Source organism: Nerophis ophidion, linkage group LG03 (genome assembly GCF_033978795.1).
Source record: "Nerophis ophidion isolate RoL-2023_Sa linkage group LG03, RoL_Noph_v1.0, whole genome shotgun sequence".
Taxonomy (NCBI): Eukaryota; Metazoa; Chordata; class Actinopteri; order Syngnathiformes; family Syngnathidae; genus Nerophis; species Nerophis ophidion.
In genome coordinates, this window is record NC_084613.1 from 12,285,781 (window position 1) to 12,308,280 (window position 22,500).

Below are 22,500 nucleotides of genomic sequence, written 5' to 3' on the forward strand. Positions count from 1 at the left end.
ACTTCATGCATGTACATGTTATACCTTGATATATAAGTACTGTACATATAATGGTTATTCACATACAGAACTACACAGAAGTGCTTTATTTTGAAAGTTCGGCCTTTCCACCGCTAGAGGGCGCCACAGTGCATAGTAATACTTTACATTTACTCTCAATGAGCCTTTCAAGTTTTCAACACAGGCACCATCCATCCATCTCATTTTCTACCGCTTGTCCCGTTCTGGCTTATTTGGGGCCTTTAGCATATTTTTTGGAGTCCATCCTCGCCCTATCAACATTTTTTTCAGACCATTTGAGAATGTCATGACAAAAATGCTCCTGTGATACATTATTGCTTTTTGGACTGAAAATAATTCATGGGAAAGACATTTTCAATATTTCAAAAAATATATATATATTTGCCAAAAAAGTCCCCATAGACATGATTGGTGAACAGGAAGTTGGCAACTCTGGTTTTCTCGCACGTTACGTCAAAGACGCGCGTAGAAACGCACAATTTGCACACTGAAAAGTGGACGTTTGCTTCATCTCTCCTTGCTTGGGATGCACCTCTGGCGCCCTCTGGCGGACAGCGGGGATAACCTGTCCTAGTGTGACGTCATAGTGCTGCATTCCACACTGCGGTAATAATAACGACACTTTTGCCAGCTGATTAAAAAGGTTTTAATTTATGCGTCACAGTAAAGACAAAGGCACGTAAAATCCTTGGAAATACGAATGATTGGTTGACATCGTGCACCACAGGTGAGCTGCCCAGGTGCGCACACCCACTGGACACTATATCAGGTACACTTGGACGGAGGGGTCAATGCATAGCAAAGGCAGTTTGCCAAAGAATCGCTTGGTTAAAGTAGAGTGTTTTATTTGCCAGTGTTACTATTCAAACCGTGGTTTGAATAGTTACGCAGTGGTCAAATATATTAAATATACTTTTTACATAAAAGGCCAGGGGTGTCAAGCTCATTTTTAGATGAGGGGCCACATGAGGGACAATCTATTGTCAAGTGGGCCGGACGGGTAAAATCTTGGCAAGATAACATAAAAATAAAGACAACTTAATTGTTTTCTTAGTTTAAAAATATACAAAATCCTTTAAAATCAGGGGGCACAAACTATTCTCAAGTGAGCTGATCGGGTAAAATCATGGCATGATAACATAAAAATAAAGACAACTTCAGATTGTTTTCTTAGTTTACAAATAGTTTTAGATCAGGGGCCACATGAGGAGAAAATCTATTCTTAAGTGGGCCGGACGGGTAAAATTATGGCATGATAACGTAAAAATAAAGACAACTTCATATTGTCTATTTTTAAACCAAGAAAACAAAGTGTTAAACTAATTTTAGATCAGGGGCCACATGAGGGACAATCTATTCTCAAGTGGGCCGGACGCGTAAAATCTTGGCAAGATAACATAAAAATAAAGACAACTTGATTGTTTTCTTAGTTTAAAAATATACAAAATCCTTTTAGATCAGGGGCCACAAACTATTCTCAAGTGAGCTGATCGGGTAAAATCATGGCATGATAACATAAAAATAAAGACAACTTGAGATTGTTTTCTTAGTTTAAAAATAGTTTTAGATCAGGGGCCACATGAGGGGAAAATCTATTCTTAAGTGGGCCGGACGGGTAAAATTATGGCATGATAACGAAAAAATAAAGACAACTTCAGATTGTCTATTTTTAAACCGAGAAAACAAAGTGTTTACCTAATTTTAGATCAGGGGCCACATGAGGGAAAATCTATTCTCAAGTGGGCCGGACGCGTAAAATAATGGCAAGATAACATAAAAATTAAGACAACTTGATTGTTTTCTTAGTTTAATAATATACGAAATCCTTTTAAATCAGGGGCCACAAACTATTCTCAAGTGAGCCGATCGGGTAAAATCCTGGCATGACAACATAAAAATAAAGACAACTTCAGATTGTTTTCTTAGTTTAAAAATAGTTTTAGATCAGGGGCCACAAGAGGGGAAAATCTATTCTTAAGTGGGCCGGACGGGTAAAATTATGGCATGATAAAGTAAAAATAAAGACAACTTCATATTGTCTATTTTTAAACCAAGAAAACAAAGTGTAAAACTAATTTTAGATCAGAGGCCACATGAGAGACAATCAATTCTCAAGTGGGCCGGACGGGTAAAATCATGGCAAGATAACATAAAAATAAAGACAACTTCAGATTGTCTATTTTTAATCCAAGAAAACAAAGTGTTTACCTAATTTTAGATCAGGGGCCACAAGAGGGAAAATCTATTCTCAAGTGGGCCGGACGCGTAAAATCATGGCAAGATAACATAAAAATAAAGACAACTTCAGATTGTTTTCTTAGTTTAATAATATACGAAATCCTTTTAAATCAGGGGCCACAAACTATTCTCAAGTGAGCCGATCGGGTAAAATCATGGCATGATAACGTAAAAATAAAGACAACTTCAGAAAATAGACTCAGGGGCCACTTAGTTTAAAAATAGTTTTGGATCAGGGGCCACATGAGGGGAAAATCTATTCTAAATCTATTCTTAAATGGGCCGGAGGGGTAAAATTATGGCATGATAACATAAAAATAAAGATAACTTCAGATTGTTGTTTTTTTTATTTAAAAATTGACATTAAAGGGACAATCTATTCTCAAGAGGGCCGGACGAGTAAAATCATGGCATGATAACGTAAAAATAAAGACAACTTCAGATTGTTTTCTTAGTTTAAAAGTAGACTTAAGCACATTCTGAAAATGTACTAATCATATTCTACTACTAATAAGCGACACGGCACATGGCCCCGCCCCCAAAGAACTGCTATTGCGACATCCAGTGGACACATTTAGAACTGCAGTTTGGTTCATTTTAAAGTGCCAGCGTATTCTCATACTTGGCAAACTCATCTTGACTTAGGCCTACTATGCAACTGTGTTTTAATGGTCCTTAGGTCGGAAATTGAGTGCAAATTTAAGAAAATTAAAGCGTTAAGACATGACTTTTGTAAAAGGTGGAATGTTTAGCACACAAGTCGCTCCCTCGCACGGGTGTACCTAATGTTGTGGCCAGTGGGCGTGGTTCTGACCCACGACAAAGATTCAGTCGGCAGAGCAACACAGAGGACCTTAAAACGGGGAATTATGAGACCCGCTTAAAAAAAAAAAAAAAAGGTCAACATTAGTCCAAACATCAATTGTTAGTTTCAAGACTGTGGAATGTTGGGCCAACGCACAGAAGTGACTTTGTCAACACAAGAAGGGAGAAAAAGTACCGTAGGGCGGCGTCAACCATCACCTGGAAGCGGCCTTGTAGTGAAAAATAGAAAAGATGAAATAAAGTGTCTGAGTCACAGTGTGGAGGATTTTTTACAAGCAGCTGCTGGTGTCCTCCAGAGACCCGATGTGGCGGCAACACCAGCTCCCAGTGCTGGTAGGCGGGGATGACACTTACCCTCCAGCACCGTCTCAACCACGGAAAAATAGATATTGCACTTGTTCAAAAACATCAGAGGGGGGGAAAGTGTGAAGAACTGTTTTAAAAACAGAAATTTGTGTAACTGACTCGTTTTTTTTTTGTATTTACAGGCACACCCACGCTGCACCGGACACTTCTTTAGGCACACCTGTGCTGCACCGGACACTTCATTAGGCACACCCACGCTGCACCGGACACTTCTTTAGGCACACCTGTGCTGCACCGGACACTTCATTAGGCACACCTAGGATGCACGGGACACTTATTTGGGTACACCTGTGCTGCACCGGACACTTCTTTAGGCACACCTGTGCTGCACCGGACACTTCATTAGGCACACCGGACACTTCATTAGGCACACCTAGGATGCACGGGACACTTATTTGGGTACACCTGCGTTACACCGGACACTTCTTTAGGCACACCTGCGTTACACCGGACACTTCTTTAGGCACACCTGTGCTGCACCGGACACTCTTTAAGCGCACCGGACACTTCATTAGGCACACCTGTGCTGCACCGGACACTTCTTTAGGCACACCTGTGCTGCACCGGACACTTCTTTAGGCACACCTGCGCTGCACCTGACACTTCATTAGGCACACCCGCGCTGCACCGGACACTTCTTTAAGCGCACCGGACACTTTATTAGGCACACCTAGGATGCACGGGACACTTATTTAGGTACACCTGCGTTACACCGGACACTTCTTTAGGCACACCTGTGCTGCACCGGACACTCTTTAAGCGCACCGGACACTTCATTAGGCACACCTAGGCTGCACCGGACACTTCTTTAGGCACACCTGCGCTGCACCGGACACTCTTTAAGCGCACCGGACACTTCATTAGGCACACCTGCGCTGCACCGGACACTTCTTTAGGCACACCTGCGCTGCACCGGACACTTAATTAGGCACACCCGCGCTGCACCGGACACTCTTTATTCGCACCGGACACTTTATTAGGCACACCTAGGATGCACGGGACACTTATTTAGGTACACCTGCGTTACACCGGACACTTCTTTAGGCACACATAGGCTGCACGGAACACTACTTTAAGCACACCTGCTGCGCTGCACCGGACACTCTTTTAAGCACACCGGACTCTTCTTTAAGCGCACCTGTGCTGCACCGGACACTTCTTTAGGCACACCTGTGCTGCACCGGACACTTCTTTAGGCACACCTGTGCTGCACCGGACACTTCTTTAGGCACACCTGTGCTGCACCGGACACTTCAAGCACACTGGACACTTCATTAGGCACACATAAGCTGCACCGGACACTTCAATAGGCACACCTAGGCTGCACCGGACACTTCAATAGGCACACCTAGGCTGCACCGGACACTTCAATAGGCACACCTAGGCTGCACCGGACACTTCAATAGGCACACCTAGGCTGCACCGGACACTTCAATAGGCACACCTAGGCTGCACCGGACACTTCAATAGGCACACCTAGGCTGCACCGGACACTTCATTAGGCACACCTAGGCTGCACCGGACACTTCAATAGGCACACCTAGGCTGCACCGGACACTTATTTAGGCACACCGGACACTTCTTTAATCACACCTGTGCTGCACCGGACACTTCTTTAGGCACACCTAAGCTGCACCGGACACTTCATTAGGCACACCTAAGCTGCACCGGACAATTCATTAGGCACACCTAGGCTGCACCGGACACTTCATTAGGCACACCTGTGCTGCACCGGACACTTCATTAGGCACACCTAGGCTGCACCTGACACTTCTTTAAGCGCACCTGTGCTGCACCGGACACTTCTTTGGGCACACCTGCGCTGCACCGGACACTTCATTAGGCACACCTAGGCTGCACCGGACACTTCATTAGGCACACCTAGGCTGCACCGGACACTTCATTAGGCACACCTAGGCTTCACCGGACACTTCATTAGGCACGCCTGCACAATCGAATCGGACAAAATATAAAACTTGTAGGCGGTGTTTTGTTCAATTGTTCATGTGTACCTAGTGAAGTAACAGGTTCATATTTAAAACAGTGTTCTTCAAAAAGAAAAAACTTAATCTTAGTGTTTAAAAAGTCTTTAAAATACATTTTAGCCCTTTTAAGGGGTTTTGCGTTCGATTGTTCATGTGTACCTAGTGAAGTAACAGGTGTGCATGAAAAATAGTCAACTTTAAATAAAAAGAAAACATGAATATTCAGTTTAAAATCTTTAAAATACATTTTAGCCCTTTAAAAGGGGTTTTGCGTTCGATTGTTCATGTGTACCTAGTGAAGTAACAGGTGTGTATTTAAAATAGTCAACTTTAAATAAGAAATAACTAAATATTTCTTTTTCAAGTCTTTTAAAATACATTTTATCCCTTTTAGGGGGTGTTGCATTCGATTGTTCATGTTGGGAAGTAACAGGTTCATATTTAAAACAGTGTTCTTCAAAAAGAAAAAAACTTAATCTTACTGTTTAAAAAGTCTTTAAAATACATTTTAGCCCTTTTAAGGAGGTTTTGCGTTCAATTGTTCATCTGTACCTAGTGAAATAACAGGTGTGTATTTAAAATATTTTTCTTTAAAAAAGAAAAAACTTCATCTTAGTGTTTAAAAAGTCTTTAAAATACATTTTAGCCCTTTTTAAGGGATTTTCCGTTCGATTGTTCAAGTGTACCTAGTGAAGTAACAGGTTCATATTTAAAACAGTGTTTTTAAAAAAGAAAATACTCAATCTTACTGTTTAAAAAGTCTTTAAAATAAATTTTAGCCCTTTTAAGGGTGTTTTGCATTCGATTGTTCACATGTACCTAGTGAAATAACAGGTGTGTATTTAAAATAGTCAACTTTAAGTAAGAAAAAACTGAATCCTTCTGTTTCAAGTCTTTAAAATACATTTTAGGGGGGTGTTGACGTGTACTTAGTTAAGTGTGTCTAAAATAAACTACAAATATCACAATACACAACCGAACGGGCCGTTTCTTCCTGTCTTCGGAGTTTTAGCAGACATTTTTAAAAAGCAGCCCTTTTAAGGGGGTGCAACATTCGCTTGTTCATGTGTACCTAGTGAAGTAACAGGTGTGCATGTAAAATAGTCAACTTTAAGTAAGAAAAAACTGACTCTTTCTGTTTCAAGTCTTTAAAATACATTTTAGTCCTTTTAAAGGGGTTTCGCGTTCAATTGTTCATGTGTACCTAGTGAAGTAACACGTGTGCTTGTAAAATAGTCAACTTTAAGTAAAAACAAAACGTGAATGTTCTGTTTAAAATCTTTAAAATACATTTTACCCCTTTTAGGGGTTGTTGCGTTCAATTGTTCACGTGTACCGAGTGAAATAACAGGTGTGCATGTAAAATAGTCAAATTTAAGTAAGAAAAAACTGAATCCTTCTGTTTCAAGTCTTTAAAATATATTTTATCCCTTTTAGGAGTGTTGCATTCGATTGTTCATGTGTACCTAGTGAAGTAACAGGTTCATATTTAAAACAGTGTTCTTCAAAAAGAAAAAACTTAATCTTACTGTTTAAAAAGTCTTTAAAATACATTTTAGCCCTTTAAAGGGGTTTTGCGTTCGATTGTTCACGTGTACCTAGTGAAGTAACAGGTTCATATTTAAAACAGTGTTTTTAAAAAAGAAAATACTCAATCTTACTGTTTAAAAAGTCTTTAAAATACATGTTAGCCCTTTTAAGGGGGGTTTGCATTCAATTGTTCATGTGTACCTCGGGAAGTAAGAGGTGTGTATTTAAAATAGTGTTCTTTAAAAAAGAAAAAACAATCTTAGTGTTTAAAAAGTCTTTAAAATACATTTTAGCCCTTTTTAAGGGATTTTCCGTTCGATTGTTCACATGTACCTAGTGAAGTAACAGGTGTGCATGTAAAATAGTCAACTTTAAATAAAAACAAAACATGAATATTAGGTTTAAATTCTTTAAAATACATTTTAGCCCTTTTAAGGGGGTTTTGCATTCAATTGTTCATGTGTACCTAGTGAAGTAACAGGTGTGTATGTAAAATAGGGAACTTTAAATAAAAAAAACTAAATCTTTCTTTTTCAAGTCTTTTAAAATACATTTGATCCCTTTAAGGGGGTTTTGCGTTCGATTGTTCATGTGTACCTAGTGAAATAACAGGTTTGTATTCAAAACAGTGTTCTTTAAAAAAGAAAAAACTTAATCTTACTGTTTAAAAAGTCTTTAAAATACATTTTAGCCCTTTTAAGGGGGTTTTGCGTTCAATTGTTCATGTGTACCTAGTGAAGTAACAGGTGTGTATTTAAAATATTTTTCTTTAAAAAAGAAAAAACTTAATCTTAGTGTTTAAAAAGTCTTTAAAATACATTTTAGCCCTTTTTAAGGGATTTTCCGTTCGATTGTTCATGTGTACCTAGTGAAGTAACAGGTGTGCATGTAAAATAGTCAACTTTAAATAAAAACAAAACATGAATAGTATGTTTAAAATCTTTAAAATACATTTTAGCCCTTTTAAGGGGTTTTGCGTTCGACTGTTCATGTGTACCTCGTGAAGTAACAGGTGTGTATTTAAAATAGTCAACTTTAAATAAAAACAAAACGTGAATATTCTGTTTAAAATCTTTAAAATTCATTTTAGGGGGGTGTTGACATGTACTTAGTTAAGTGTGTCTAAAATAAACTACAAATATCACAATACACAACCGAACGGGCCGTTTTTTCCGAGCTTTAGCCGTCGTTATTTTTTAAAAAAGCCGCACTTTTCGGTGGGTGTGCCTGGCGAGGCGTGCAAAACGGTGAACTTCAGCTGTAAAAACCGTACCTTCAAGTCTTGAAGGTACGTTTTCGGGCTGGTCCTGTTTCGTATTTTGACGTGAAACATTTCCTTCGGAAGTCTCGCGACTTTGGGCTGGTTGGATCCAGTCATCCACGGCGTAAAAATAAGCAGGGGCGTCCATAATGTCATGCATGAAAGTAATGGTGGAAGTTAAGGACAGGAAAGTTTAAGTAGAAGAAGAGTGTTGTAAGACGATTGTACAACCAATCACCTCACAGCGTCCGGGTCCCCCGCCTCAGGCAGGCACCAGCACCTGGTCTATGGCGTACTGTAAACGGTCCCAGTTCTTCCAGAACACGGTCAGGAAGAAGACCCCCAGGACGGTGGCGACCACGTGGTGCCGACTCCTCATCAGCGGGGCGGCGAACTTGGCGGCGGTGGAGACGCAGACCAGGATGACGGTGACGAAGGCCAGCATGATGTTGATGCTCCGCCCCAACAGCACCCGGGCCTCGCCGCTCTCCAGCTGCACCGTCTGCTGCTGCTGCTGCTGCTGGAGCTCCAGCTTGGACACCCGCGTCTGACACGACTCCAGAGCTTCCTGCGGATCCGGCGGGGGTACGAAGGTGGATTTGGAGCACGTTTTTTTTTTGTTTTAGGAGCGTGGGACGTCTCCGGCGTCTTACCTGAATGTCCCGGGCTCTCTCCAGGGCCTGGTAGGCCACCCTCTCCTCGATGCTGGCCAGTTCTTGCTTCAGGTCTGCCATCTCGTGCTGGTGGAGCTCCGTCAGGTCGTTCAGTTGGTCCTCCAGGCGCTCGAACCTGCAACACCACCTTTTTTGATCACGCCACACATCAACAAAACCCAAAACCACGTTGAGTAAAGGGTAAATAGAAACAGAACGCAAGGATTCTGCAAATCCTTTTTAACTTATATTCAATTGTCCAGACAGGTCTGGACTACAGGCAGGCCAGTCTAGTACCCGCACTCTTTTACTATGAAGCCACGCTGTTGTAACACGTGGATAGGCATTGTCTTGCTGAAATAAGCAGGGGCGACATATGTTACTCCAAAACCTGTATGTACCTTTTCAGCATTAAAGGGGAACATTATCACAATTTCAGAAGGGTTAAAACCGATAAAAATCAGTGTCTAATTTTTTCAAAATTTTATCCATCCCGGAATATCCCTGAAAAAAGCTTTAAAGTGCCCGATTTTCGCTATCTGTGAAGCCACCGTCCATTTTCCTGCGACGTCATCCAGTGATGCCAACACGTATAGCACAGCAAGATATAGCGACATTAGCTCGGATTCAGACTCGGATTTCAGCGGCTTAAGCGATTCAACAGATTACGCATGTATTGAAACGGATGGTTGGAGTATGGAGGCAGATAGGGAAAACGAAATTGAGGAAGAAACTGAAGCTATTGACGCTATTCGACCATCTTTGCCTTAGCATCGCCGGTAAAATGTGCAGACCAACGATCGGAAGTTTCGCATCTTGTGACACTGGATCAACTGAAATCCGTCGATTGGCAAGTGTTTGTTTGGCATTAAATGTGGGTGGAGGGAAACGCTGGATGTAAATATAGTTTGAAATGTACATACAGCTAGCCTAAATAGCATGATAGCATCAATTAGCTGGCAGTCACGCCGCGACCAAATATGTCTGATTAGCACATAAGTCAACAACATCAACACCTTTGTGATTTCGTTGACTTTATCGTTGGAAATGCATCTGCAGGTTATCCATACATCTCTGTGCCATGTCTGTCATCGCCGGTAAAATGTGCAGACACTCCGACACATTCGATGGGGGTTTGGCGGCAGATTTCTTTGACTTTATCGTTGGAAATGCATCTGCTTTGAGTGTCGCAGGATATCCACACAATCTTGCCATCTCTGTAGTAGCGTAGCTTTCGTCGGTAAAGTTTGCGGAACAAACGACTGACCGTTTCGTCGGCTTTCCCCACACCCTCGTATTTTGAACAAATTTCGTCCAATTTCTTGCCACTTTCGCATCTTCGGGCCGGTGGTACAACTTGAATCCCTCCCTGTTAGTGTTGTTACACCCTCCGACAACACACCCACGAGGCATGATGTCTCCAAGGTTCCAGAAAATAGTCGAAAATAACAGAGCTGATACGCGGTGTTTGTAATGTGTTTGAGAAAATGGCGGCTTTATTACCTAGGTGACGTCACGTTATGACATCATCGCCCCGAGAGAGATAAACAGAACGGCGTTTAATTTGCCAAAATTCACCCATTTAGAGTTCGGAAATCGGTTAAAAATATATATATGGTCTTTTTTCTGCAACATCAACGCTTACATAGGTCTGGTGATAATGTTCCCCTTTAATGGTGCCTTCACAGATGTGTAAGTTACCCATGCCTTGGGCACTAATACACCCCCATACCATCACAGATGCTGGCTTTTACACTTTGCCGCCTAGAACAATCCGGATGGTTCTTTTTTTTCTTTGTTTCAGGGAATTGACGTACGCAGTTTCCAAAACCAATTTGAAATGTGGACTCGTCAGGCCACAGAACACTTTTACACTTTTGCATCGGTTCATCTTAGATGAGCTAGGGCCCAGCAAAGCCGGCGGCCTTTCTGGGTGTTGTTGATAAATAGCTTCCGCTTTGCATTGTTAAGTTTTAACTTGCACTTAGAGATTTAGCGACGGACTATAGTTGTCCTTGCCCTTATGTGGGCTCTACCGAGGATGTCGTCGTGGTTTGTGTTGTGGTTTGTGCAGCCCTTTGAGACACTATTGACTTAGGGCTATATAAATAATCATTGATTGATTGATTGATTGACTATACCATATTTTTCGGACTATAAGTCACGTTTTTTTTTGTAGTTTGGCCGGGGGTGAGACTTGGCCAAACTATAAAAAAAATAAAATAAAATAAATAAATAAAAATTATTTATTTATTTATTTATTTTTATTTATTGATAGATTTTTTTGGTTTGGCCGGGTCTCACCCCCCGCTGGACTGTGGAGAAAACTGCGACCTATAGTCCGAAAAATACGGTAGTTACCGACAGTGGTTTTCTGAAGTGTTCTTGAAACACATGTGGTGATATCCTTTACACACTAATGTCGCTTTTTGATGCGGTACAGCCTGAGGGATCAAAGACCATGGGCATTTAATGTTATGTGCAGTGATTTCTCCAAATTTGCTGAACCTTTTGATATTATTAGGGACCGTAGATGGCGAAATTCCTAAATTCCTTGCAATAGCTCGTTGAGAAATGTCGTTCTTAAAACTGTTGGACAATTTGTTGACGTATTTGTTGACAAAGTGGTGACCCCCGCCCCCATCCCTGTTTGTGAATGACTGAGGATTTCATGGAAGCTGCTTTTTATACCCAATCATGGCACCCACCGGTTCCCAATTAGCCTGTTCACCTGTGGGATGTTCCAAAATAAGTGTTGGATGAGCATTCCTCAGTCTTCTTTGCCACTTGTGCCAACTTTTTTGAAACATTTTGGAAAGAAGAGGCACCGAAACGGCCACTTTTGAAATTCGCAGGTTTTCATGAGGACGGGGCCGGATGAGCTACTTTAATGAGATTTGTTCAAGTTTTAACATACTTTTAATGACTGCTTTAATTAAAAACAACTAGTATTAAATCTGGCATCTTCTTCTGGTGTTATTATAGGATGTACTCGTGTTTAGAGACCACTTCTGTCCTTGCTCTAGTTTCACTTTCCCTTCTTAAAAGCCGCCCGTGTCCTCTTAATATTTGCACATTTAGATGTAGATGGCTGTCCGCGGGTATACTCGCAATAAATTTAAAAATCACGTCCACATCACAGACGTGCTGACAACGTTCCGGACAATGGCGTGCGTTTTGTTTACATCCGGTTTCGGTAAATAGCAGGCTACATATATATATAAATTCCTACTGTAACGACCTGCTAATGTTAATGTTCATTTGGTTTGGATTTGATGTCAGTTTTTCCCAGGTACACAAACACACCGTATGTGGTGATTGGCGGAGAATGATTACGTGTTCTGTGTCGAGAGGAAGCGAAGACTCACAGAAATTAAAGCGTTTTTGATGGGAGATTAAAAAAAAGCTGTTGGAAATGTGCCGTTATCATAGGATTGGTAATAAAAGTTAAAAATAGCGTCAGATGTGATTCTTTCTGGGGGCTACAATAAATTAGATCACTTCAATTTGTTTTCAAGTTAAAAAAAAGCTTTTATTTTCAAGGTGAGGCGGCACTTTCAATTACGTTAACGGGAAACCGTGATGTATGACTCGGAATATAGCGACATGACAATTTTATAGCGCAGTTATCGTGGCTAAAATGATTAAAGTGATTGTGCTTTATAAGTACTTATACGCACTAAAATCTTCGAAAACACATTCTCCGTTTAGCGATTAGTGCACTACTTGCCGGCCAGTTATTAGCCATTCAAAAATTAGGGTGCTTTTTGCGAGCTAGCGATTAGCGCACCAGTCGCCAGCCAGCTATCCGCTATCCAAAAATTAGGGTGCTTGTTTCCAGGTAGCGGTTAGTGTGCTAGTTGCCAGCCAGCTATTAGCCATCCAAAAATGAGGGTGCTTGTTGCGAGCTAGCAATTAGTGCACTAGTTGCCAGCCAGCTATTGGACTACAAAAATTAAGGTGCTTGTTGCTAGCTAGCAATAAGTGCACTAGTTGCCAGCCAGCTATTAGCTATCAAAAAATTAGGGTACTTTAACGAGCTGGCGATTAGTGCACTAGTCAACAGCCAGCTATTATCCATCCAAAAATTAGGGTGCTTTTTTTCCAGGTAGCGGTTAGTGCGCTAATTGCCAGCCAGCTATTAGCCATCCAAAAATGAGGGTGCTTGTTGCCAGTAAGCGATTAGTGCACTAGTTGCCAGTCAGCTATTAGCCATCCAAAAATGATGGTCCTTGTTTCCAGCTAGCGATTAGTACACTAGTTGCCAGATCGCGATTAGTGCACTAGTTGCCAGCCAGCTATTAGCCATCTAAAAATGAGGGTACTTGTTGCTAGCTAGCGATTAGTGCGCTAGTTGCCAGATCGCAATTAGTGCACTAGTTGCCAGCCAGCTATTAGCCATCTGAAAATTAGGGTGCTTGTTGCCAGCTTGCGATTAGTGCACTAGTTGCCAGCCAGCTATCAGCCATACAAAAATGAAGGTCCTTGTTTCCAGCTAGTGATTAGTGCACTAGTTGCCAGTCAGCTATTAGCCATCCAAAAATTATGGTCCTTGTTTCCAGCTAGCGATTAGTACACAAGTTGCCAGCCAGCTATTAGCTATCCAAAATGAGGGTGCTTGTTGCGAGCTAGTGATTAGTGCACTAGTTGCCAGCCAGCTATTAGCCATACAAAAATTAGGGTGCTTGTTGCCAGCTTGCGATTAGTGCACTAGTTGCCAGCCAACTATTAGCATCCAAAAATGAGGGTCCTTGTTGCCAGCTAGCAATTAGTGCACTAGTTGCCAGCCAGCTATCAGCCATACAAAAATGATGGTCCTTGTTTCCAGCAAGCGATTAGTGCACTAGTTTGTCAGATCGCGATTAGTGCACTAGTTGCCAGCCAGCTATTAGCCATCCAAAAATTAGGGTGCTTGTTGCCAGCTTGCGATTAGTGCACTAGTTGCCAGCCAGCTATCAGCCATCTAAAAATTAGGGTGCTTGTTGCGAGCTAGTGATTAGTGCACTAGTTGCCAGCCAGCTATTAGCCATCCAAAAATTAGGGTGCTTGTTGCGAGCTAGTGATTAGTGCACTAGTTGCCAGCCAGCTATTAGCCATCCAAAAATTAGGGTGCTTGTTGCCAGCTTGCGATTAGTGCGCTAGTTGCCAGATCGCAATTAGTGCACTAGTTGCCAGCCAGCTATTAGCCATCTGAAAATTAGGGTGCTTGTTGCCAGCTTGCGATTAGTGCACTAGTTGCCAGCCAGCTATCAGCCATACAAAAATGATGGTCCTTGTTTCCAGCTAGTGATTAGTGCACTAGTTGCCAGTCAGCTATTAGCCATCCAAAAATTATGGTCCTTGTTTCCAGCTAGCGATTAGTACACTAGTTGCCAGCCAGCTATTAGCTATCCAAAATGAGGGTGCTTGTTGCGAGCTAGTGATTAGTGCACTAGTTGCCAGCCAGCTATTAGCCCTCCAAAAATTAGGGTGCTTGTTGCCAGCTTGCGATTAATGCACTAGTTGCCAGTCAGCTTGCAGCCATACAAAAATGATGGTCCTTGTTTCCAGCTAGCGATTAGTGCACTAGTTGCCAGCCAGCTATTAGCCATCCAAAAATTAGGGTGCTTGTTGCCAGCTTGCGATTAGTGCACTAGTTGCCAGATCGCAATTAGTGCACTAGTTGCCAGCCAGCTATTAGCCATCTAAAAATGAGGGTACTTGTTGCTAGCTAGCGATTAGTGCACTAGTTGCCAGATCGCGATTAGTGCACTAGTTGCCAGCCAGCTATTAGCCATCTGAAAATTAGGGTGCTTGTTGCCAGCAAACGATTAGTGCACTAGTTGCCAGCTCACGATTAGTGCACTAGTTTCCAGCCAGCTATCAGCCATCTAAAAATTAGGGTGCTTGTTGCTAGCTAGCGATTAGTGCACTAGTTGCTAGCCAGCCATTAGCAGGGCTATACTGTATTATTTGAAGGTCTTAGTACGGTTTTACACAACAACAAGATGTGTTCAAACACAATTTGACTAGGGGTCCCTGGCCTGGGGCAGGTTGAGGACCCCTGATCCGGACCACCAACCTGTATCGCTCCTCCTGCAGCGCTTGGTTAACGACTCCATAGTCCCTCTTGAACTGGGCTTTGACCTCCTCCATGTCCTCCTCCAGCTGGCTCTGCGCCTCCTTAATCTCCCTGGCCTCCTCCAGGCCCGTCACCAGCCTGCTGTGGGTCTCGCTCGCCACCGCCTGCTGGCCGGTACCGGTGCCGGGGCCGGGGCCGGGGCCGGGGCCGGGGCCCGGACCTTGGCCCCGCATCCCCGCCGGGAGCCCGTTGCTGTCCGCCGAGTTGGAGGCGCTGACCAGGGAGCACTCGTCGTCGCTGGGGTACTTGGACTTCCCCACCAGCGAGGTGCTGCTGCTCAGACCCTTCCCTCCCTCCGCCTCGGCGGGCAGCGGCGGGGAGGCGTCCATGGAGGTCTTGAAGTGGGCGATGTTGTCGGCGCTGCCGAACTTGTTCCGGATGAGGTTGGCGAACTCCCGGGGTTTGCTGAAGAAGAACGGCGGCGAGAGAGAGACGCCGGGTCCGATGGTCTTGATCTTGTCCATGGTGGGGTGGCGCCCGCTGCCCGTCATGTCCCTCAGCAGCTCCCGGCGAGACTCCCGGGGTATGGTGCTGTGCTTGGGCGGCGAGGGGTTGAGGTGGACCTCGCTGTCCTTCATCTTGCGGTAGTACTGCTCCAGCTTCTTCTGCATCTGGGCGATGTTCTGCGCCGACTTCTGGTTCTTCTTCTCGAACACCTGCTTGATGCGGCCCACCTGCAGCTTGTCGGCGCTGTTCACCAGCTTCAGGTACTCCGCCAGGTTCTCGTCCTGCACCGTCTTCTCGATCTTCAGCTGCTCCGTCACTTTCAGGATCTTCTGCTGGAGGCCGTCCACGCAGGAGCGGCTCCGCTGGAACTCCGGCGGCCCGGAGGACGAGGGGGCGCCGTCGCTCAGGTCCAGGTCCAGGTTGTTTTCCGACACTCCCCGGCGCATGGAGGCGGGGGGGCTGGGGTCGCTGCGGTCCTGCATGGTGGAGGGACCACATCTCGTCAGACACTCTCATGCTACAACTTGCTGAGTGATTGATTGAAACTTGTACTAGTAGATTGCACAGTTCAGTACATATTCCGTACAATTGACCACTAAATGGTAACACCCCAATAAGTTTTTCAACTTGTTTAAGTCGGGGTCTACGTTAATCAATTCATGGTATTTTAGTTGCTACCAACCCCCGTCCGCCAGTCTTGCATGTTTAAAAAAGCAGCTAAATTTTTTGGTTTTCTGACATGAACTTGTTTCTTCAGCATTGTCCACATGTTCTAAAACTTTAACTCTAGCCTGATTTGGCCATCCCTTTACCACTTTCGACCTGTGTTTGGGGTCATTGTCCTGTTGAAAAAACCCAACCGCGCACCAAAACGCAACTGATGATTTTACAAACCCCGTTTCCATATGAGTTGGAAAATTGTGTTAGATGTAAATATAAACAGAATACAATGATTTGCGAATCATTTTCAACCCATATTCAGTTGAATATGCTACAAAGACAACATATTTGATGTTCAAACTGATAAACATTTCTTTTTTGTGCAAATAATCATTAACTTTAGAATTTGATGCCGGCAACACGTGACAAAGAAGTTGGGAAAGGTGGAAATAAATACTGATAAAGTTGAGGAATGCTCATCAAACACTTATTTGCAAATAGGCAAACAATTTAAGAACAATTACTTTCCTCAGTTCCCAAACGTTTATTGAGTGTTGTTAAAAGAAAAGGTGATGTAACACAGTGGTGAACATGCCCTTTCCCAACTACTTTGGCACATGTTGCAGACATGAAATTCTAAGTTAAATATTATTTGCAAAAAAATAAAAATAAAGTTTCTGAGTTTCAACATCAAATATGTTGTCTTTGTAGTGCTTATAATTGTATATGGGTTGAAAAGGATTTGCAAATCATTGTATCATATTTAGATCTAACACAATTTCCCAACTCATAAGGAAACGGGGTTTGTAGGTTGTCCTGAAGAATTTGGAGGTAATCCTCCTTTTTCATTGCCCCATTTACTCTCTGTAAAGCACCAGTTCCATTGGCAGCAAAAACAGGCCCAGAGTATAATACTACCACCACCATGCTTGACGGTAGGCTTGGTGTTCCTGGGATTAAAGGCCTTTTGCCTTTTCTCCTCCAATTATATTGCTGGGTGTTGTGGCCAAATAGCTCAATTTTTGTTTCATCTGGACATCACACGGACAAAGATAAGACTTTCTAGAGGAAAGTTCTGTGGTCCACTAATTTTTAGCTGTGCTACACCAATTTTGTCAAGAGGAGTGGTAAAAAATTCCAGCAGAAGCTTGTGGATGGCTACCAAAAGCGCCTTATTGCAGTGAAACTTGCCAAGGGACATGTAAGCAAATATTAAGAGTTGTAGAAATGATTGGAAACTCAAGACATCCATGACATTATGTTCTTTACGGTGTATGTAAACTTTTGACCACGACTGTATATTAATATTCAATCGATCATTTTTATTGTTATGATTGTTATATAAAGATTTTTAGTATTTGTTTTTATTTTATTATCTGGCTCTCTGGGGCTGAACTTTGGCTCCGGCACACACTGGGAGACAAATATATTATACATGCTTATGCACATACACACAATTGTTCATACATAGGTACTTATGCTGCCACATACATACACGAATACAGTGCACACATACACATTCAGTGTACAAACATACATACACACATACTGTACATACATACACAAGTACAGTACATACACACAATCACTGTACAAACATACATACTCACATACTGAACATATACATCCACCGTACATACATATATATACTGTACATATACATTCACTGTACATACATACATACATACATATACACACATACTGTACATATGCATTCACTGCACAAACATACATATACACATATTGTATATATACATTCACTGTACATGTATACATACATACACATATACTGTACATATACATTCACTGTACAAACATACATATACTGTACATACACATCCACTATGCATATACACATACTGTACATATACATTCACTGTACAAACATACATATACTGTACATATAAATTAACTGTACATACATACACACATACTGTACATATACATTCACTATACATACATATACACACACATACTGTACACATACATTCACTGTAAAAATACATACTGTACATACACATTCACTATACATACATATACACACACATACTGTACATATAAATTCACTGTAAAAACACATACTGTACATATACATTCACTATACATACATACATACATATACACACACATACTGTACACATACATTCACTGTAAAAACATACTGTACATACACATTCACTATACATACATATACACACATACTGTACATATAAATTCACTGTAAAAACACATACTGTACATATACATTCACTATACATACATACATACATACATATACACACACATACTCTACACATACATTCACTGTACAAACATACATACACATACTGTACATACACATCCACTATGCATATACACATACGATACATATACATTTACTGTAAAAACATACATATACTGTACATATAAATTCACTGTACATACATACATACACACATACTGTAGCTATAAATTCACTGTACATACATACATACATATACACATACTGTACATATGCATTCACTGTACACACATGCATACATACATATACACACATACTGTACATATACATTCACTGTACAAACATACATATACTGTACATATACATTCACTATACATAAATACATACATACATATATACATACACATATACTGTACATATACATTCACTGTACACACATACATACACATATACTGTACATACACATACACTATACATATACACATACTGTACATATACATTCACTGTACAAACATACATATAATGGAAAAACATTCATTGTACATACATACATACATACATACATACATACATACATGTACACACATACTGTACCTATACATTCACTGTACAAACATACATATACGCATACTGTAAATATACATTCACTGTACAGACATACATATACTGTACCTATAAATTCACTGTACATACATTTACACACATACTGTACATATACATTCACTGTACTAACATACATATAATGGAAAAAAACATTCATTGCACATACATACATACATACATGCATACATACATAGATATACAGTAACATATATACTGTACATATACAGTCACTGTACACATACATAAACACATACTGTAGCTTGACATTCACTGTACAAACATACATATACACGTACACACACATTCACTGTACACACACACATACATACATACTGTACATATACATACATATAATAACGTTTCATCAAACATATATTAACGTTGTTGCCCTCAGGGAAACTGGGTAACACACGACACACTGACAAAGCTTAACCTATTGTAACTATAACAATCTACAAGGTTAATACAGTTTGCTTCTCTTTCATCCCCTCCATTCATCTGCTTTCTTTTTTATTTGAAGTTATCATGACATATATGTATTGTTGCATTTGAAACAATTGCATTATTGATAATAGAGGTCATTACTATTACTAATATTATTAATTATCAACAGTGCTATTTCTATTGGTATTTGCATTGATCCATTTGTAGTTCAATAACGTTCGTTGTCATTTCTGTTATTAATTAATATTTACCTCCTTAACTGTTTCTTCGCTATCACTTTTACTATTGTATTTGTACACATCCTATTTGCAGGTGTTGTTCTGCTGTTGTCTCTCTCTTGTGCAAAATAAGTCAATAAATGGATAATCATGAACACAAATGCTGATGATGTGCATTTATCAAAAAGAAGGATGAAGGATATATGGCAAGCAGAAAAATCGTCCTGTGTTTTGTACGATTACTCGATTAATCGAACAAACTAATCAACACAACTCGATTATTTAGAATACTTTATATTTGTGTCCCAAGTCTAAGACAGTACTCTGTAAACAATCATGGAAATGTAACAAAAAAAACGGGAAAATAGACATATTGATCATGCAAGTATGATACTACCCCTGGTATCTGCGCGATCGATATTAAGGGTGATCCACGCACTGCGCCCTATGGTCAGAGTGCACGCTGTGGATTGCAGAAACTACTACTTGCGACACACTTGATTTCTTTGAGTCAATATAGAAAGTCTGAACTGGAGTCTTCTGGCTGGTTTGGTCAACAAGTCTTCAATCAGACCGCGTTTGAGAGAAATCAGACATTTTACACCTTTCAAGTTTTTCAGATTTTCCTCACAAAAACGTGCTTGGGATATCGGAAAGTCTTCTCAGTAACTTCTGCTTCCTGTGAGAGCTTCTGGGTGTGACTGCCAAGAGGACATTTCTGTTTGTTTGCTTACAACCCTCACACTCATCACCACATGTTAGGTGACGGACATTTTAAATATCAAATAATAATAATAAATATCTAATCCTGTTTACTTCCAACCCTCACATAACGATAACGGCCATTATTAAATATCTAATAATAATAATAAATAATGTATAATCCAGTTTGATTACAACCCTCACACTAACGACCACATTTCAGATATCGGCCAATATTAAATATCTAATAATAATGATAATAATAAATAATATCTAATTCTGTTTGCTTACAACCCTCACACTAACGACCACATTTTAGATAACGGCCATTTTAATAATCAAATAATAATAATAAATATCTAATCCTGTTTACTTCCGACCCTCACATAAAGATAACGGCCATTATTAAATATCTAATAACAATAATAATAATTTCCAATCCAGTTTGCTTACAACCCTCACACTAATGACAACATTTTCGATAACGGCCATTATTAAATATCTAATAATAAAAATAAATAATATCTGATCCAGATTTCAGATAACCGCCACTATTAAATATCTAATAATAATAATAAATAATATCTCATCCAGTTTGCTTACAACCCTCACACTAATGACCACATTTCAGAAACGGCCATTATTAAATATCTAATAATAATAAATAACCTCTCATCCTGTTTGTTTACAACTCTCACACTAATAACGACATTTTAGATAATGGCCATTATTAAATAGCTAATAATAAGAAATAATGATGATTAATATCTGATCCATTATTAAATACGTAATAATAATAATAATTATGAATAATGATGAATAATATCTGATGCTGATTTCAGATAATGGCCATTATTAAATATCTAATAAAAATAATAAATAATAAATGATATCTGATCCAGATTTCAGATAATGGCCATTATTAAATATGTTACAAGAAATACTAATAATAAATAATATATGTTCCAGTTTGCTTACAACCCTTACACTAATGACCACATTTTAAATAATGGCCATTATCAAATATCTAATAATAATAAATAATAATAAATAATATCTGATGCTGATTTCAGATAACGGCCATTATAAAAATATGTAATAATAAATAATAATAATAAAAAATATCTGATCCAGTTTGCTTACAACCCTCACACTAATGACCACGTTTCAGAAAACGGCCATTATTAAATATTTATAGGGGAACATTATCAGCAGACCTATGTAAGCGTCAATATATACCTTGATGTTGCAGAAAAAAGACCATATATTTTTTTAACCGATTTCCGAACTCTAAATGGGTGAATTTTGGCGAATTAACGCCTTTCGATCCACCCACATTTAATGCCAAAAAAACACTTAACAATCGACGGGTTTAAGTTGCTCCAGCGTCAAGAGATGCGAAAGTCCCTCGTTTGGTTTTTACCGGTGATGCTACGACAGAGATGGCACAGAGATGACAAGAATGTCTGGATATCCTGCGACACTCAAAGCAGATGCATTCCCAACGATAAAGTCAACGAAATCAAAAAGGTGCGTTTTGTTGATGTTGTTGACTTATGTGCTAATCAGACATATTTGGTCGCGGTATGACTGCCAGCTAATCGATGCTAACATGCTATTTAGGCTAACTGTAAGTACATTTGAAACTATATTTACATCCAGCGTTTCCTTCCACCCACATTTAATGCCAAACAAACACTTACCAATCGACGGATTTAAGTTGCTCCAGTGTCAATGCGAAAGTCCTGATCGTTTGGTCCGCACATTTAACCGGCGATGCTAAGGCAAACATGCATGGCCGAATAGCGTCAATAGCTATTCGCTCAATAGCTTCAGTTTCTTCATCAATTTCGTTTTCGCTATCTGCCTCCATACTCCAACCATCTGTTTCAATACATGCGTAATCTGTTGAATCGCTTAAACCGCTGAAATCCGGGTCTGAATCCGAGCTAATGTCACTATATCTTGCTGTGGTAACCGCCACATTGTTTGTATTGGCATCGCTATGTGACGTCACAGGAAAATGGACAGTGGCTTCGCAAATAGCACAAATCAAGCACTTTAAAGCTTTTTTTAGGGATATTCCGGGACGGGTAAAATTTTGAAAAAAACTTCGAAAAATAAAATGAGCCAGTGGGAACTGATTTTTATTGGTTTTAACCCTTCTGAAATTGTGATAATGTTCCCCTTTAAAAATGATGATTA

General features: G+C 40.5%; 1 protein-coding gene and 1 long non-coding RNA gene across 4 annotated transcripts in view; both read right to left on the reverse strand.

Annotated features, from left to right (window-relative positions):
* Window positions 1-3,576: 3,576 nt before the first annotated feature.
* On the reverse strand, window positions 3,577-8,185 carry LOC133549123 (uncharacterized). Of its 3 annotated transcripts, none has more exons than XR_009806029.1 (3): window positions 4,991-8,185; window positions 4,321-4,766; window positions 3,577-4,184 (listed from the first exon to the last, which is right to left on the reverse strand). It is a non-coding gene; the product is annotated as an uncharacterized LOC133549123 (long non-coding RNA). The 3 variants fall into 3 exon arrangements; XR_009806028.1 differs by having other exon boundaries at window positions 3,577-3,855; window positions 3,888-4,766; XR_009806027.1 differs by having other exon boundaries at window positions 3,617-3,674; window positions 3,771-4,766.
* A 5-nt stretch (window positions 8,186-8,190) lies between these two features.
* LOC133549122 (transmembrane and coiled-coil domain protein 3-like) overlaps window positions 8,191-22,500 on the reverse strand; it is a 52,574-nt gene continuing 38,264 nt past the window's right edge. The window contains exons 2-4 of the mRNA XM_061894262.1: window positions 14,941-15,923; window positions 8,880-9,015; window positions 8,191-8,794 (exon numbers count right to left, since the gene is read on the reverse strand). Of these exons, the coding sequence (XP_061750246.1) occupies window positions 8,489-8,794; window positions 8,880-9,015; window positions 14,941-15,923 (1,425 nt within the window). The 3' untranslated portion in view covers window positions 8,191-8,488. The remainder of the gene's footprint in view (window positions 8,795-8,879; window positions 9,016-14,940; window positions 15,924-22,500) is intronic.